This window comes from Macrobrachium nipponense, chromosome 4, assembly GCF_015104395.2.
Source record: "Macrobrachium nipponense isolate FS-2020 chromosome 4, ASM1510439v2, whole genome shotgun sequence".
NCBI lineage: Eukaryota > Metazoa > Arthropoda > Malacostraca > Decapoda > Palaemonidae > Macrobrachium > Macrobrachium nipponense.
Genome location: NC_061100.1, coordinates 51,699,524 through 51,718,417, shown reverse-complemented (window position 1 = coordinate 51,718,417; position 18,894 = coordinate 51,699,524). Strand labels below are relative to the sequence as shown.

The 18,894-nt window shown below is 39.8% G+C and overlaps 1 protein-coding gene across 5 annotated transcripts in view; it reads right to left on the bottom strand.

The window, feature by feature from the left end:
• Positions 1-871: 871 nt before the first annotated feature.
• LOC135210925 (protogenin B-like) overlaps positions 872-18,894 on the bottom strand; it is a 677,376-nt gene continuing 659,353 nt past the window's right edge. For all 5 annotated transcript variants that reach the window (XM_064243892.1, XM_064243894.1, XM_064243893.1 and 2 more), the window contains one exon: positions 872-3,877. In XM_064243892.1, coding sequence (XP_064099962.1) covers positions 3,455-3,877 — 423 coding nt within the window. In that variant the 3' untranslated portion in view covers positions 872-3,454. The remainder of the gene's footprint in view (positions 3,878-18,894) is intronic.

Below are 18,894 nucleotides of genomic sequence, written 5' to 3'. Positions count from 1 at the left end.
ACAGGAACTGCTTGGAGGCTATGGCAATGGATAGGATGGGATTGGAACTGATGTGGGCAGTTAGTGAATGTGGATGACAACAATGATGATAATGAAATAAGTGATGATGATGATGATGATGACTGCTGTTAAGGTCGTAATGAATCCAATAATGGATATTTGGGGAGGGGGTGGATAGTGGTTTTGGGAGGGGTAGGGAATCTGAGGATTTGGTTGAGGGTTGAATAAGGTAAAGAGGTTGTGAGAGCAGACACCATGGAGTGTAGTGTTTGTACATTGAGCTCCCTGAGAAACAAACCCACAGTGTCTGCTCACACCACCTCTTAACAGTAAACAGCAGGTCCCTGCCCCGCCTGACCTGCGCCCTCTATGAGGTAGAAAACATGTGCATGAAGCAGGGCTCTTTCTTTGCACAGTACATCCAGCAACACCCTGGCCCACTCATAACTATTTTTAGTTCTACACAGAATAATCATTATAAAGAACTCATACATATAAACTGTAGGCAAAAAGGTACTATATACATTAAATATTTTTGATAAGGGTGAGGTATAATATACATACAACAAATTATATTATACAAATATATTATATATATATAGTATATATATATATATATATATATATATATATATATATATATATATATATATATATATATATATAGTGCATATGTATAAAAACATAAACCTGAATATATATTAAAGCAACCAACCCAAAATTTTATGTAAATCAATCATAAATTTATGGTAAATTGCCCTATTATTTACCTAAATGATATACTAACTTATATACATACATATATATTATACATATATACTATATATATATATATATATATATATATATATATATATATATATATTATATATATATATAAAATAAACTCTGAATCATACTTTTACAGCATAGTTGTGTACCATGAGCGGCTGTGGACCATTGCTTAGTGGGTGGCTGGATGTAGAGCACAAAGTATCCCTCACCTGAGCCGCTATGTTGGCACCCTTTTCTGCTAACAAAACTAAATTAGCAGCAAGATAAACATAAGTTCATAATAATAAAAGACAATATTCATCAGTGGGCAACAAATACGTATATTGGGTATCTCCACACGCTGTCATTAACTGGAGCTCCACACAGTAACTGAGGTAAAAGCCTGAGCTATGTTTCTTAATTGGGAGGAAGGGGGTTCGCACCACTCTGCACAGCCAAGCTTCTGCTCATCACTTTAGGCCTGATCTTTTATTCCTTTCCCTTCTGAATCAGCCAAAGCTTAAGCTTTGATACAAAGCCATTTAGGAAGTGTAGCCTTGCTGAGAGCAGTGGTCTGAGTGCACAGAGTGCTACATGGTGACTTACTACAATCTGTACAACCACAGATTGAGAAAAGCACTGAGATTGTTTCAGTAGTTCTACTTGGGATTGAGTTAACCAGTGTATATAGTTAGTAAATGGAATAATATGTTTTGTACTAAATATTAAAAACAAGTCTTGTGTATGAAACTCCTATCTCAGACAGTCAGCTACGTCACACACACAGGAGAGTCACCAGGCTGAACCCCTGCCTTGACTCCAGCAGGAAAGTTTCAGCAGCAGCATTCACCAACGGTGCCACACCTATACTGGGACCTATTGCCCCTTACGTACGTACACCTTTTGCCCTGAATGTTTGAACAATTTCATGATAAGGCAAAAACAGTATAGGAGCTGCTTAACAAGTATCAAAACACTGTTATTCACCAATAAACAGAATTCATTAGTTGTTCACAAAAAAGATAAAAAGTGTGAACAATAATTTTTTCAATAGTTTCATTGTCCACATTTTTTTTTTCTCATGGCATGATCAAAAACAATAATCAGGGCTCACAAAAATAGCCACAAGAGGACTGATGGTGAGACACTGGGAGGAGAGGCTAGCCCGGGCTCTTCACCGAGAGGCTGATGACATGTACTGTCCAAAATGGCTGCCATTCAGTCATTCAATTCAAACTCAACTAAAGTAAATGGTAAAGCTTTCTAACAATTACCTCAATTCAAATTTAAATAAATATTTACATATATAAGCTGTCCACCTACATAAAGTGGAGCATTATTTTATAATACAAAAATTAAATTTTTTATTGTTATGACTAACTGACAGCTATTCAGTCTAGTACTACAGCACCATTTTCAAAAGTCTGTTTGGAATGCAATGTGGGGGGGGATGTGGGTGAAGGATCAGTGAGACCTGTAGCTGTTTATTAACTGTCAATTACTGAACTCTCCAATACTTAAGAGGATTGGTAAGAGGAAAATTATGTTGCAAATAATTAAGTTGCATATTTAAAGATGAATTTTTGGAAGATGGCTACCTCAATTTGTTGCTATATTGTGCAAGTTTTTTTTTCATTTCATGACTATGAGTAATAATACTTCCCTGGTAAAAGTTTCATGCTCAAAATTAATGAATGCAACAATTCTTTACAAATGAATACTTGATCCTTCACCCACAGAAAAAGGACCCGATACCTTCTTAAAATTCACATGTTCAGGTAGCTTCTACTTAGATTTAAGCACTGCATGTGATCATTTAAGTGTAAACTTTGTTCTGCACACAGTAGTAGATGCTCTTGTAAGATTCTCCCTGATTACAGACTGCAATAATGAACAAACTGTAAGAAAAAAGAAAAATAATATATACATATAAGTTGTGACTGCTGCCTAAAGTTGATTTACATGTAAAATAGTAATAACCCATTACTCTTGTACTACTGTGTTATATATAAAACAGCTGACAAATAAAATATGTTGGAATAATAAATGAATTACAGTCTTATCAAAAGAGGTGAGAAGAGATTACCATCCCTGATACAAATATGGCGAAACACTGAGGTTGTGAAGACATGAGAGGGATCTTTGGGGCTGTGGTGGTGGTGGTGGTGGGGAGGGGACAAGCATGCCGTTATTTGCCAGGATAATCCCTGAAACTCTGTTGCTGTCAGGGGAAACAAGGAACACCCTGGACACAGCTCTCATCACAGTTCATGGATAAAAAAAGTCAAAATGATTACTTTGTACTCCTTTCAATAAGCCTCGGTGAGTGAATTGTACCGTGGCTCGTCCATCAGAGGAACACTGAGCCCAAAATATGTAACCGAGAGCAATGTCCAAGGTGCTAACATGGTACAGACCAACTAACATCATAGTGTTAGTGGCTACAGTGGGGTGCCTGACCCAGCCCCGCTTATCTGATGGTCTCAAGTACCCACACTGACAACATTTGTACACTTGAGTCAAGGCACGCATCAAGTCCAACGTGGGCTGCATGGGCACAGTTGCCACATACCAGCGCAGCAGCTGGGCCAGGCCTTGTATACGTATGAATACCCGCATCAGACCAGAGGGGAGACTCTCGGTGATTGGGGCCTGCGAGGGAAGAGGGTAGCTAGGCACATAGCCCAGGCACCTTTAGTGGCTACTGCACCGTTGTGAGTGGAGGCCGAGGGGACGACGCTCTTGTTGCACCTGAATTATTGTGATGATGACCATGTTGTAAGTCAACAGCTTGATTACGTTCTGCAACACCCACCATGGATTTATCCTGCTCTATCCCACCTTCACTTTCAACCCCACTCAAGGTTGTGAGGCTTGTTATATTGGTGAGTCCATCTTGAGATGTGCCACTGTGATTATGTTGATGAGTTGGAGATGGAGGAGGTGTAGCAGCTAGGGAGTGACTTTGATTTTCCCTCCCTTGGCCAGCATCTCCTGTATCTCTGTGATGGTTCTGAAAGGCCTGAGGGAGGACACCTTGTCTCATGGCACCATTACTGCTGCTGCTGCTGCTGCTACTTCCTGCACCAATAACTAGCCGCTCATTTTCTTCTTCTGATCCGCCCTGCAAATGAACAATGGTTAGTGATAGCTTGCAGTTACTTTAAAAGTATATTTCATATCAATAAAGTACTCTACACTTGATACTAGTTACTCAGCACCTCCTTAATACCAACAAGACTTTTTTTTTTTTTTTTTTTTTAATGAACTCGACATGTAATAGAAATACCTAATGTAAAATGTTTATATGAGAAGTAATTCTAAAAACTGGTAGTTGCATGAATTTCATATTAATACTATATGAATTTCAAATTAATATAACTTCTAATTATTACTAGTTTCAGTGTCAGTAAAAAATCAGTTTGAATGAGTTGTATTATAGGAATCATCTAACCTAAATGTGTATTGTGAGAGAAGTCATTAAAATCTGAAGGTTGCACTCTGAAAGTGACTACAGTTCAGGTCACAGTAGTTGTGTATATTCCAAGAGTCAGTTTCATTCAAGGTGAACCATTAAGGAAATACAAATAGTTAACCCCCACCTATTGGCAGTTCTGGATTTGTGGACCCGCCAATTCATGGATTTCTAAATGGAATGTATATACACATTACAGTCAGGCCCCATATTCACAGAGGATACCTAAATACCAGAAAGTTACTCCCCCTGTGAAGTTAAAATCTGCAAATATTTAACATTCCCTCTAAAAATGCTTATATTGAAAGTTCAATATAGTACATACTTAAAAGTATCACAGTATTTTTCACTGAGAAATATTCAGTAATTACTGTAGTTTCATATCATTTTCATGACTAAATGCACTTTTGGTAATAAAATACTCAGGTATTCACATTTTTTTTTTTTTGTATTTTAACTGTTTATTTCTTTTACTATCTGAATAGGCAGTTCTCAACATTTTTAGAGAGAGTTTTAAGTACAGGCAGTCCCTAGGTTACAGCGGCGTTCTGTTCCCGGCAGGGCACTGTAAGCCAAAAATTGCCTTAACCCGAATCATCATGATTATAATGGGAATAAATAGCACTTACAGCACCGCAAGTCCAGGTTAGAGCGCTGTAAAGCTGGTAATGGCGCTGTAAATCCCCTTACGGTGCTGAAAAATTGTTGTTAACAACGCCATGAGGCAAGCGCTGTAAATCCGGAACGACTTAACCCAAACCTGAAGTAACCCAGGGAATGCCTGTATTTGCAGATTTTAGCTATTTGCTGCGGGTTATGGTACACATCCCCCGCAAGTACCAGTGATCGACTGTATAAGTGCGAGTATTAAGTAAACTAGAGCAGACAATCTTAGATAGCAGACCTCTGCTAGTGAGCAGTTTCCTAACTATACTCTGGAAAATATACATTTTCCTTTTCTCAATAGTACTAGGATAAAATTACTATAGCTTACATTTTCTTTTATAATCAGTACAATGCTGCCATTTCACTGTAATTCATGTGACAATAAAAATAAATTTAATAAATATTTTGTGTTCAAAGAAGCAATGTGATAACAATAGTGACAAAAATGTATATAAAAGAGTAATAATTTTGACTTCCCAAACTCAGGTATACATATACTATGATGAGGTGCTCTCACCACAAAAAAATACTGAGAACAGATTAATGTTAAACTAAAAATCACCACAGCTGATTCATTTTTAGACTTGCAAAAAGAGCTAAGTTAATAAATTATACCTCATAATACTGGATCTAGATTTTAGCTTGTATATGCAATAAAAGGAAATAAGATATCACATCTTGTGAATACAGGTACACAATCCTTTATCAAAAATCCTTCGGGCCAGATGTGTTTCGGTTTTTGGAAGTTTCAGATTTTGGAACTGTGATGTCAGATGTCAGGAGCATGATCAAACATCACTACTGCAGCAAAAGCATTTCTATTTTCTTGTTTCATGTTTTTTCATTATAGTAATTTATTCATTATAGTTTATTGTTTATATATAATATACTGTTGAATGAATGTGAGATAATTAACATTAATAATAAAATAGTTGGACAATTAGCAAATGACCAAGTAATTTTTTCAATCAGCAGTCAAATATTCACGATATAGTAACATTCAAATTTAGTGCCATCATGACATATGCCTATAAATTAAACAGAAGTAGAGGGTAGTCATTGGATAACAGATCTCCATGGCAACCAGCCAGCCAATCAGGTTTTAGCTATATACTGTCTGAGAAGGAACATTTTGTTCACATGAAGTTGATGATGACATTGTGTGTGTTTTTTAATACATTATGTAGTTTTTAATAGTGTACATATGTATTTTACTGATTACATGAAGAATAGAATGAATTCCTTCTCATTACTCTTGAGTACAAAATTGCTGGTTCAGAGATTAAATTAAAGAATAGAATTTATCCCTGTCTTTTCTCTAAGTTGTGAAGCGAGGAGGGAGGTGGTCGGCCTGTCAGAAATGTAACATTACTTGACAGAAAGTTCCCAACACCTGATCATCTCATTTCTATTTCTTCCTTCTTTTATCTCTTTCTCTTTCTCTCTCTGCCAAAGGGTAGACTGAGAAATGGGTTGACAGATAGACATTTAGATACAGGCAGTCCACAGGTTACGACAGTTTTGGCTTACATTTCGAGTTTGCGATGCTTTTAAATTATATTCATCAGAAATTATATCCAGGTTTACTATTTTTGTTCTAGGGTTATGAGAGTGATCTGATGGAAGGCAAGACTCCAAAAAGGCAAAATACTGTATATGCTTGAGTAATATTCAACTGCATGTAATCTTCAACACCATTTTTACTGCATAAATTAGGATTTTAGCATAGATCCCTTATATGTTGTTTTAATTCTGGCAATAAGCGTAGGCTGTCAGCAATCGCTACTGTAACCTAGTCTAAGCTTCTGACATCTAAAACTAGAAGCTAAAAGCTTAGAATATGCCAATAAAATGTATAAATAAACAGTATGTACTCATTTCAAATAATCATTAATTCACTATAATTTACAAAAGAAAACAAAAGCTCCTGACTTGCTTTGTTTACAATCATTTTACCAACACTATCGAGTGTTGATAGATTGCCAAGCAACCACTTTTAACTAGAGCACAATATAGCACCATACATTTTTATTATCTCTCTCCAACCACTGAAAAGTACTGAGCAGTATAATTACCATTCATTTCTATTCTTTAATCTATTTTTACCTAACGGAGATACCGAAAGCTATAATGAAACGTACAATGATATTATAACTGAAGAAGAATTCTATAAAATGTTTGCTAGCTTCGATGAGAGCAGTCTTTGATTAATTTTCCATTTTATGATAAACATGACCTAGAATCGGCTTTACGACTTTGTTTATTTTGATATTTTTAATGATACGATAACTATCATTTGTACTACTAATACCATCTTCACATAACTATGTACAGTTGCGTAGTTGTACTATGCGTGGATCTGTTGGGTCCAGTGTTACCTATTTAGCATTTTTAATGCTAGCTTTCATTTTCTTGAGGTAATTATCAAGAAAATTTTCAATCTAGCAGGAAAACTTGCATTTGTTTTCAAATACATCTAGCATGTGTATTTGACATAAAATCTTTGTAATGTTAAGTAGAATATGTCTTTTATTCTACTATGTTTGATATATCATGAAAAAAAAAAAAAAAATCTTGCAAAACCATTTTCTGGAATTGAACAGAATAGGTTTTGAAATGATTAGGAATTATGTAACATAATGTACATGTACACTGTGTATGTTAGAAACATGTTTCGGTAAAAAAAAAAAAAAAAAAAGAGCAATCGGTTGAAATTGGCTGGGTGGCATTATTGTGTATGATGTGAATTTTTTAGCACTTTATGGAGCAAAATCTAGCTAGAAATTGCCATTTCCACTTTTGTTTATGTTGTTGATGTTTGCCGCGTTCTTTAAATTGTACCCATATAAAAGAGTTCATTATGTGGCATCCAAAAGCCCTGATTCTTTTACTCTTATGGGAAAGAAGCCTAAACATTAGATGAAGCTTATTACGTATAATATATTAACATGTGTTGTGAAGACGGGAAGAGATGTTTCGCTGCATGCTGCTGGTAGCATTATCTTTATTATTCATCTAATTGCACTCCAAAATCGTCGCCATCTTTATCAACATAGATCTTTGGTGAGTACCCATATGATTTACATAATTTTTATATTTCTCATACTACCTCTCTCCCTCTCTTTTCTGGTAAAAGAAAAGAGGCCCGCATGATAATAGCACATGCATATGTGGGCTTCTAGCTGTAATCCATAGGCTATTAGGCTACATTTGTACAGTAATACATATAACACATATTTTTAAGGGTAATGTTGTAAAATAACTTTGAAACTGTCTTGAATTTAGTTTAAGGTGATAGCTGAAGACATATTTGGTGTTTGAACTAAAGTAGGCAGTTATAAACATTGGAATAGTGGTCTTGGGTGGGTTAACTATTAAAGTAGGCAGTTTTAAGCAATTTTTGAGGAGGGGTACCAGGATAACACGGGTATTTACTTATCACAGGGGGTTCTGGGCCCTATCCCCTGCGATTATCGAGGCCCTACTGTACTACAGAATTTACTGTACAGTACATTATAGTATTATACATACTGTAAAGTGAAAAAAGCCTAGCTTTAATCCTTTGGGTGTTGCGTATGTAAAGATATAATAAGGTTTTATACAGTGTACAGGTAGCTGTAGTGTTCAAGTTACGATAAATCGTCTTACGATAATCCGATTTTATGAGAGACCAAATTACAATAGCCTAACTTTATCCCATCTTCTAGTTACACAAGTTCAAAAACAGCAAAAGAGAATGATGAAAGTATGGTTTTTATGTTATACTCATTGCGTAAACGTGTACAGCCATGAACAACCAAACGAGAAACAACTTTTTTTTTTTTTTCAAAGTACAACCGAATTGCATAACAACATCCGTTTGGCTTGTATTTTAATCATTGTACTATAGTACACTATTACCGTAATTGTTATAAATGACGTTATGTAGAATAGGACTGAGATATCTTAATGTAATAACTTTATTTGCTACAGATCAAAGATAAACATGGATCAAAGATCAATATCTATCAAATATCAATCGGGAAATATACTGTTAAAAGTTATAGCTGAAGCTGAGAAAACTGTTCAAGCTGCTAATCACCATTATCCTGCATCGGCAACAAGGCTAAGACTCCAGTAAACATATGCCATCAAACACAATCATAGATAAAATTGAGATAAAATAATTTTAATCAAAACTACTGTGCTTGAAAGAACACATTTTACTGTTGGTTTCACGCCGATATAACAAATAACGCAAAGTTCGTATTACAATTATATAAACGAAAATTGCAAACTGAATCACATAATTTTTTTCTCAATAAACATGCCACCAACGTAATCTGTTAACAAAAAAAAAGAAAGAAAAAAAAAAAAAGTCGACAATCACAACGAGACATATTCAAGTCATATTTCCACCTAAAAACTAGTCGTATAAGGAAAAATAAAATTGTCTCGTATAAGTCAAGTATCTAGATACTCTTCGTTTATGCTAACTAGAAGCAAGAAAATTTGCTCAGAATTGCGTTAAATATGGCGAAACAAACTCGTATTTGCCATCAGCTGATTTCGAAAACAAAACATTGGCCACTCAATTTGCTGTAGTATTTTCTGGGTTCGACCTGCGTTCGCCGGTGAAAAATCCCTGTAACTCATTTTTCAAGTATAAATATATCTTAAATATACCAGAGAAAAAACTAGCATGGTGGTATGCTGAAGTTACTACCCTCAGCGCGAGCACCCGAAGGGTGTCGGTATAATAAGTAAAGGGGTGAAGTGGAAGCCACTATTCACAGGCCTGCCAATTAGAGGATTCCTTTTCAAAATCCCTCTCTTAGAGAGAGCCGTTGCAACGGCCACTCCTCCCTCCTCGCTCCCGCTACTACTACTACTACTACCCAACTCGCACGTCATCTAGCATTCCTGTATTAGCGATCATGTGCGATATTACGTGTTTGTCGCAGCTCCCAGGATTTAAGCTCTCATCATGATGTCGACTGGAGAACTTCCCTCTACACCTAAGCTGAGTACTCCATTTTACGTTTTTGTGACTTATATGGTTGAGAAGTTTTCCATAGTCGCCTTCGGCCCCTCAGAAAAAGTATTGTGGGCGCCGTTGGCTGGCCAGCCATTGTGGGAGCGTCATCAGAATGCGAATGAATTTCACACACTAATCTCCACTGAGTTTTCATTATATATATATGGAGGTTGAATTATAATCATCAGTGACATGTTATGTATTACATACTTACTTTTATCCGAAGTAAGATAGGGAGTAGGCCTAACTCGCTTGTGACTTTCGCTGGGGTATAAAGAATCGCTGTTTATCTTATACTTTAACATAAACCTCCCCCCAAGTGGCTTGGGCGGGTTTGCGCCTGTTCCTACATAATTTTTATTGTGATGTACAAGGGTAATTATTAGGCTACTTGTTGTAGCCTATCATAATTGTTGAGGGAGAGAAGGGAGCCCTGTCTCTCTCTTTCTCTCTCTCTCGTAATAAGATTATGCATGATTGGTGTTAACACAATCTTAGATAAGTCTTGATATGCACGATGATTTTCATTTCACTGAGAGGTTGGATGAGTTGCCCCCCCCCAGCTCGACCGACCTAGCCTAGGCTAGGCCTAGGAAGGTGGGCTAGGTGTCCCTTCCCTGGTACCCTCAAACACACCCTACTTCCCCCTGTCCGCGCTATGGTGCTAGCAGGGAGATCAAAATAGAGAGCTTCTCTCTTATTATGATGTTGGATCTACCTCCCTACCGGTCTAGATCGAAAGAATTCGGTTTAGTAGTTTGGTTGAGGATTACCCGCCCTGCCGGTTTAGATCAAAATATTCGATTTAGTAGGTTTGGACGAGGGCTAATGTTCACATAATGATGTCTTAGGGTAGGGGAGATTTGGCCTAACTGTCCGGTTCCATAGTGATCTCGGAGGGTTAGGCTAGATCCATACTGGGTAGTCTCCTTAACCTTAGTTACAACTCTTCCTTGATACCTCATTATTAGATTATTATTGTATTGTATATTATATTGTTTATTGTATATTGTTTATGCACATTTATTGTTTATACACATTTATGATTTTCATATCACATGAGGTTGGAGGAGTTGCTTCCTTCCCTAGCTTAACCGACCAGGCCTAGATTAGGCTTGGAAGGTAGGCTAGGTGCCCCTACCCATATACCCTTACCTCTCCCCCCGTCCGCGCTACGGTGCAATGGGGAGAATATCAAGGATAGAGAGTATCTCTCTTGTTGGACCTATCCTCCCTACCTAACCAGATCGGAAAAAATTTCGTGTATGAAAGGTTTGGTTGAGTGCCCACCGTCCACGCCAGGATGTCCTTGGAGGTTTATCTGGCCTACCTGACCAGATCCATAGTGATCTCGGAGAGTTAGGCTAGACCTATGCTGGGTATTTTTTCTTACACCTTATGTTCCTATTGCAACTCTTCCATGATACCTCATTATGGTATTGCATATTATATTGTTTATTGTATATTATATTATTTATACACATTTATAATTTTTTTAATACAATTATCAGTGATGTATTTCATATTACGTGCTTAATTTTAGCCGACCAAGTTGGGATTGGTTCTGAGGAAGGCCTAACGCGCTCATGATGTCCTCGGGGGGTTTTAAAGAAAGATTTATTAGTTTATATTCCGGCCTCTGGCCCCCCCCCCCCCCCCCCCCAGCTTCTCAAGAGCGTGTTCATGCCTATCTCTGCGTAATTTTATCGTAGTGTACATGTAAAATTGTTAGGCTACTAGTAGCCTATCGCATTTATCATGGGAGACGAGAGAGTCCCCTCTCTCTCTATCCCGGTATGAGATATGAATGAGTTATTGTTTAATACGAACCAAATAAAGGTTAAATTATGCACTTTGATTTCATATCACTGAGAGGTTGGTAGAGTTGCTTCCTTCCCTGGCTTAACTGACCAAGCCTAGGTTAGGCTTGGAAGGTAGGCTAAGTGTCCCTACCCCTGTACCCTTTATGCCTCTCCCCCTGTCGGCGCTACGGTGCTAGAGGGGAGGATGTCAAGGATAGAGAGCCTCTCTCTTATCACATTGTTGGACCTATCCTCCCTACCGGTCTAGATCGAAAAATTCGAATCTAGTAGGTTTGGTCGAGGGCCACTGTCCACATCATGATGTCTTGGAGAAGATCTCGCCTACCTGTCCGGTTCTGTAATGATCTCGGAAGGTTAAGCTAGATCCATACTGGGTATTATCCTTTTGCCTTAAATTCCTTTGCAACTCTTCCATGATGCCTCATTATTAATTGTATATATTATTCTAATATATTGTCTACTGTACTGCGGTACATTAAGTGGTCTGGTTTGTGTATCGTCTTGGCCTAGCCTCCTTTAGTACAAAGTAGACCACGTCCTCCCAGTTCAGAGCGTTCACCGATCGGTCGCTGTGCCAATCACGACGGGCCATAGGCCCAGTCAGCCTACTACCCCTGCAGTAGTAGGCTTCACAGCTTTCAATAATTGACCATCTCTCATCGGGTTGGTGGCCTGACGATCAACCGACCACCCCACACACCACCCCCCCCCCCCCCCTTCTCCCACTTCCTAGCTCGGCTTTGCCATATGCTATAACTCACGGTGCTAGTAGTCTTATCAATGAACGACTGCTTGAGTTTTCACTAAAATGGGGAAGAGAGTAGTGGGAGTGGTGGGTTTACTGATATTATACGTAATCCCTTATGTCTCCAAGTGGATAGCTCCGCCGGCCTTATAGCAGTACCACACCAGCTGGCGGACATCGCTCCGGATGGTGCATTTACACAGCTCCGCCGCTCGGTGGTCTCTCACCCAGTTGTCCGCCCCGGCTACGGGTTCGGGCTAGGAGCAACGCTCCCCCCAATAGAGGCGGGCAGGTTCAGATAGAGGAATTATCTTCCCCTGAATCCGCCGTTTCAGCCCGTTCCGCCATCATTACTTATGACAATGAGATATGAGACTTTGAGTAGGCTAAGCTTTGGGGAAATTCCCTTCCGAAGGGATCCAAACCACGTCAGCGGCGACTGAGTCATCTCTGGCCCTTCGGCCGTCGACTTAGTTTGCTAAGTCGCCTACTGCCAAGGATTCTCTCCCCCCCCAAGGGATCGAGAACCAAGTCTGCCAGATCCAAGGCGACGGAGTTTGGATTCAACCATGAGACCCTCGCTAACCTTCTAATGTTGAAGGTTAGGGAAGCGGTTAATGAGAGGTTTGAGTTGTTACGACTCGCCTCGGGCTCTGACACCTTTGGCCAGGCAATAACATCTCTGGCCGAGAGGATCAGGCCCCTGGACGATATGCTGACCGGATTTCTCCACTCCGGATCCCCGGCACTGGCCTTGTCAGTACCGGATGTGTCAAAACTACCGCCATTTGACAAGAACAACCCGTGGCAGTTAGCTTTACATGCCCCATTCATGGATGGGAAGATATCAATTGAAGGGTGCGGAACCCGTCCGTTGGTGGACGTTGAGCTCTTCCCGGAGGGTCTGCAAATTTCTTTTCCTGGATTTGTCAGATTAGCAGAACAGGCAAGGTCCCGAAGAAGACAGGGATCTTCCCTAGGGAGCAAGCCCAAGCTATTTGGGTTCGCACCCTCTCTGGCTGGGATTGTGTCAACACTGAGTTGACGCCACACAAGGGTACCTACACCATGTTTGTGACCCCAGCCAACGTTCCTGTACAGACGGTAGCGGAACTAACCCTACAAGCGGCAGCAGAAGACAAACCCCTACCAGTACTAAAGGAGACAGAGGCTACCTCTCTTCTCTTCCCCGCAGGTGGGGAGTTTTGGAACAATGCTCCGGCCACGTTTACAGCACATAAACTTGACCCAGACTGCGCTTCCACTCTATTTTCCGAGAAGCTGGCTAAAAATTCCGGCCCATTTAATCAAGGCGGAATTTGAAACAAGATCAAGTCTAGGAAGATCTATCAGCTCCGTCACTACGGCGGAGTTGGTAGTCTCCACTTACCATGACGAACAGGTGTTCCAGGTCCTGACTAAAGGTCTAATACAGACTTTCCAGTCGGATCTCTACGACTTTACGATGGCAAGACGAGCTTGTAAGAAATATGGCCTGGCGGGTGCCTCGATAAGGCACGAACCTAATAGGCTGATAAAATCCTCAATATGGGGAGAAAACCTGTTCCCGGAAGACGAGGTTAACAACGTCTCTCGAGAAGGAGCCAGTGCCAACCAGAGCCCCCGGGTCCGTTGGGGACTCCCCTTCAAACGGAAATTTGAGACCCCCGGACAACAAACCAGACCCAAGAAGAGGCCAAGCAGATTCAATCCTTATCAGGCCTCCCATCCTCTAACGATTGTACAAGCGGTCTCGGTTTCTAAAAAGTCGTTAAGCCTTCGACATCTAAGGCTCATCCGCAGCAACAGTTTGTTTACGACAAACTCCGCCAGCCCACATATAATGACCTCCCCACCCTTTAACCCTGCCTATGAAGCAGTGGATCTGTTTCGCAGCCACAACAGACATGAGAGAAGTAGCAGGGCCAGAGGTGGCTCCCGGCTACGAGGCGGACCAAGGGGTAGAGGCTTCCAAGGAGATAGAGGTAACAGACCTGCAGCCAGTCAGTGAGAGTCCGCAGGTAGGAGGGAGATTATCTCTTCCAGGACCATTGGACCTTCAGTCCATGGGCCCACAGTATAGTCTCAAAAGGTCTGAGGTGGAAATGGGAGAAAGGCCCCATCCACCAATAAAAATTTTTATCAGTTACCAACGGCGGACCTTACAGACTATACCAAATATCTCCTAATGAGGAAGAAGGCCATAAAAATAGTGAAACGACTGAAGTTTCAAGGACATCTGCACATTGTCCCAAGGAAGGACTCTGACAAAAGAAGAATCAGCCAGCATTGAAGTGATACAATTCTTGAAATTTCTGGGCCTCCAGATAAACAGGGAAAAATCTTGGCTTATTCCGGCTTCCCGCTTCCAAAGGCTGGGGATCCAATGGGACCTAATGAGACACAAGCTATCTCTTCCACCCAAGAAGGCCAAGGAGATAGCAGCGGCTATGAAACAGTTCCTCAAGAACAAGATGTCTCGGCGTACCCAAGAGAGAATCCTAGGTTCGCTGCAGTTCGCGTCAGTAACAGACGTCCTATTAAAAGCCAGTTTAAAGGACATCAATCGAGTCTGGAGAGAGAGAGCCAATATCAATCTCAGGCAGCGGCTTCGTCCATGGACGAAACGTTGTAACCTGGAAAACGACTGGCTCCGGCCAGGAACAATCAGGTGAGAGTAGCCTCGGCCAGCCTAGTGGTGGTACACTGCATAAACAGAGGAGGCTCCAGGTCAAGCAAATTAAATTACGTATTAATTGCGATATTCTCATTGGCGACGAAAAATCGTCGGCACCTGTCAGCAACTCACTTGGCAGGAGTAAAGAATGTTATCGCAGACGCACTTTCCAGGACAACTCTGTTGGGATCAGAGTGGCCCCTGGACAAGAAGTCATTCCGGTGGATTTACAATCAAAGCCCGGACCTTCAAGTAGACCTATTCGCCATAAAATCCGCCCACAAACTATCATGTTACGTGGCAACCAACCTGGACCCTCTAACTTACGCCACAGATGCAATGCCCATAAATTGGAACAATTGGCAGAAGATTTACCTATTTCCACCAGTGAATCTTCTGATGAAGGTCCTGCACAAGCTAGGATCTTTCACAGGACAAGTAGCAGAAGTGGCACCCAACTGGCCAAAGAGCAACTGGTTTCCGCTTCTTCTAGAATTGAAGCTCCGACCCAGACGGATCCCCCGTCCAGAGCTGACACAGACAGTACAAACTCAGGCTGTGTTAGCTTCCTCGAGAATTCTGAATGCCCTAACTTTAGGGACTTCATGAAGTTTTCAACTCAAAAGGACGCTAGTATTAATCCACTAAATATCTTATTCATACAATCAGATAAAAGAGAGCCAACGCTCAGACAATATGATTCAGCAGTAAAGAAATTGGCCAAATTTCTAAAAGACTCAGCTGCTCATGAAATGACTACGAATCTGGCAATCTCGTTCTTTAGAAATCTATTTGAGAAAGGCCTGGCTGCTAATACCATTGCAACAATCAAGTCAGCCTTAAGGAAGATTTTCCAGTTTGGCTTTAATATGAACTCGTCAGATTCATACTTCACCTCAATTCCACGAGCATGTGCCCGCCTGAGATCAGTAGACCGCCCTCATACGGTCTCTTGGTTTTTTGAATGACGTACTTAAGTTAGCCTCAGACACTAATAATGAGTCGTGCACTTATATAACCCTGTTTAGGAAAACTTTATTCCTGATGGCCATGGCCTCAGGTGCCAGAATATCTGAGCTTTCGACTCTCTAGGAATCCAGACCATATAGAATCCTCCCGTCGGGGGTAGTATTACTATCCCTAGACCGGAGGTTCTTAGCTAAGAATGAGGACCCAAAAAACAAGTGGACTCCATGGAAAATCATACCCTTAGCACAGGACACATCATTGTGCTCTGTTGCTACCCTTAAATCCTTCTTAGCCAGAACTTCCAGAAAATCTTCAGGCCCCCTTTGCATTAAAGAGAAAGGCGGTACGATTTCTCTTAGAGGTATTAGACAACAAATACTCTACTTTATTAAACAGGCCAACCCGGATTCAGTTCCACACGTCCATGACATCCAAGCAGTGGCTACCTCTATTAATTTCTTTCACAATATGAATTTAGAAGACCTGAAGAAATATACAGGTTGGAAACCTTCAGCAGCTTTAAGCGCCACTATCTCAAGAATCTAGAGGCCCTTAAATTCCCAGGAGTTGCTGCAGGGAGCATAGTCTCCCCTGATTGATGAACCTCGTCAAATCTTTTCCTTAGACTGTCGCCTTTTTCCTTAAATACTCTCTCCTTCCTGCCTGCCTCGCTTGTATTCCCCACTGAACCTATCTCCTCCAGGTCGAGAGGGTTTAGTCATCATCTGGCCACTGGATCATGTATACATAATGTTGAGGCCATAATTGTTTTATGAACCTATCTGTAAATGCCCTAGTTTTTTCTCTGGATACCATTCTTGAGTCTATTATATTGTCCTATTGTTACTAATTCTAAGTCATAGTTTAAGTCCTAGTGGAATTAGCAAATAAGTAAATTTAATTTTTAAATGAACCTTAGGTTTCATTAACTCCTTCTTTATGCTCTGGTTTGGTATCTGGTAAGCTTGGATGGGAATTCTCTGATACTTTTTCACCAGCGAACACAGGTCGAACCCAGAAAAGGGATTTTGACGAAGGAAAAATCTATTTCTGGGGGAAGACCTATGTTGCCCAGTGAACCCATCCCTTCTAATTAAATTTCCCACCCTTAACCAATCCAAACTAGTGTCTAGTCCAGGAATGCTAGATGACGCGCGAGTCGGGTGGTGGTGTAGTAGTAGTAGTAGTAGTAGTAGTAGTAGTAGTAGTAGTAGTAGTAGTAGTAGTAGTAGCTGGAGCGAGGAGGAGGAGTGGCCGTTGCAACGGCTCTCTCTACGAGAGGGATTTTGGAAAGGAATTCTCTAATTGGCAGAAGGCCTGTGAATAGTGGCTTCCACTTCGCCCCTTTACTTATACCGACGCCCTTCAGGTGCTCGTGCCGAGGGTAGTAACTTCAGCATACCACCATGCTAGTTTTTTTCTCTGGTATATTTAGGATATATTTATACTTGAAAAATGAGCTACAGGGATTTTTCACCGGGCAACACAGGTCTTCCCCCAGAAATAGATTTTTCCTTCGTCAAAATCCCTTTTATAATACAATAATACTATTGGATATCTGTATTATAAAAGACTGTAGTATTTTATAATACAATAATACTATTATTGGATATAGTGAAGTAATGTATAAATTTTTAAAGGATTTACGGAAAAAATGCATATTTACTTTTTCTTCTGTGCTTATCTTAATTTTCGTCACTATGCCATCTACGTAGCGGCCGCATTTCAAGCTCGTATGGTCATACCTAAATTTTTTGCTCGAGTAACAAATAAAAAAATAGACCGATTTGCACAGTTATATTTTGTACTTCTATCCCATAGAAAAAAAAAACAATTGCAGTGTTGCAAAATCAAATGTATACGCGAGTTTTGTCTTTTAAAATAAATTTATGCAACAATTGTAAATATTATTTGTTATAAAAACCTGATTTAGTTATATAAATTAAAAAAAAATTTTATTAATTGGGCGCAACTGAACAACCTATTGTCTTCATCATGTGAAGGGCTGTTACGAAGACTTCAAATGGACATGCGTACTGCCACTGTATCATATGTATGTAAAAAAAAAAAAAAAAAAAAAAAAACCCTGTAATACATTTTTTGTACAATTTTAAACATAAATGCATGAAAACTTATAACAAAAAGCTGTAGTTTCATTATCACAAAAAGATAAAGTTTCATTAACAAAATGAGTTAAAATTAGCTCCCAAATTAATAAAATATAACCACAGGAAGTCTTTGTAAATGCATTTTTCGGAACAGCGGCAGACAAGAACAAACATGAAAAACATCCTCTGATAATGTGCAGGGCAGTTACACAAGCTGCCTTAATTTGTATCATATTCATGTACAAAAATAAAAACACCCTATACGTAATATTTTTTCATACACATTTTAAACAGAAAAGCATGAACATTTATAAAATCGACACATCGACCACTAAATTTGCACTTTTTTTAACTTGATATTTTCGGCAGCTTACAAGAATGAACATGAAAAAACATTCTATTCAATAACGTGAAGGGCAGTTTCAAAAGCTGCCTTTGTATCATATTTCTGTGCAAAATGAGTTAAAATCAGCTCCCAAATTAACCCTTTAACGCCGATTGGATGTATTAAACGTCGATATAAACTGTCTGTTGGGTGCCGATTGGACGTATGGTACGTCGATATAAAGAAGTTTTTTAAAAATTCGGGGAAAAATAGTTATAGGCCTACTAGGCGAAAACTTTTGAATTACGCGCATTGGGGGATGCTGGGAGCTTACGG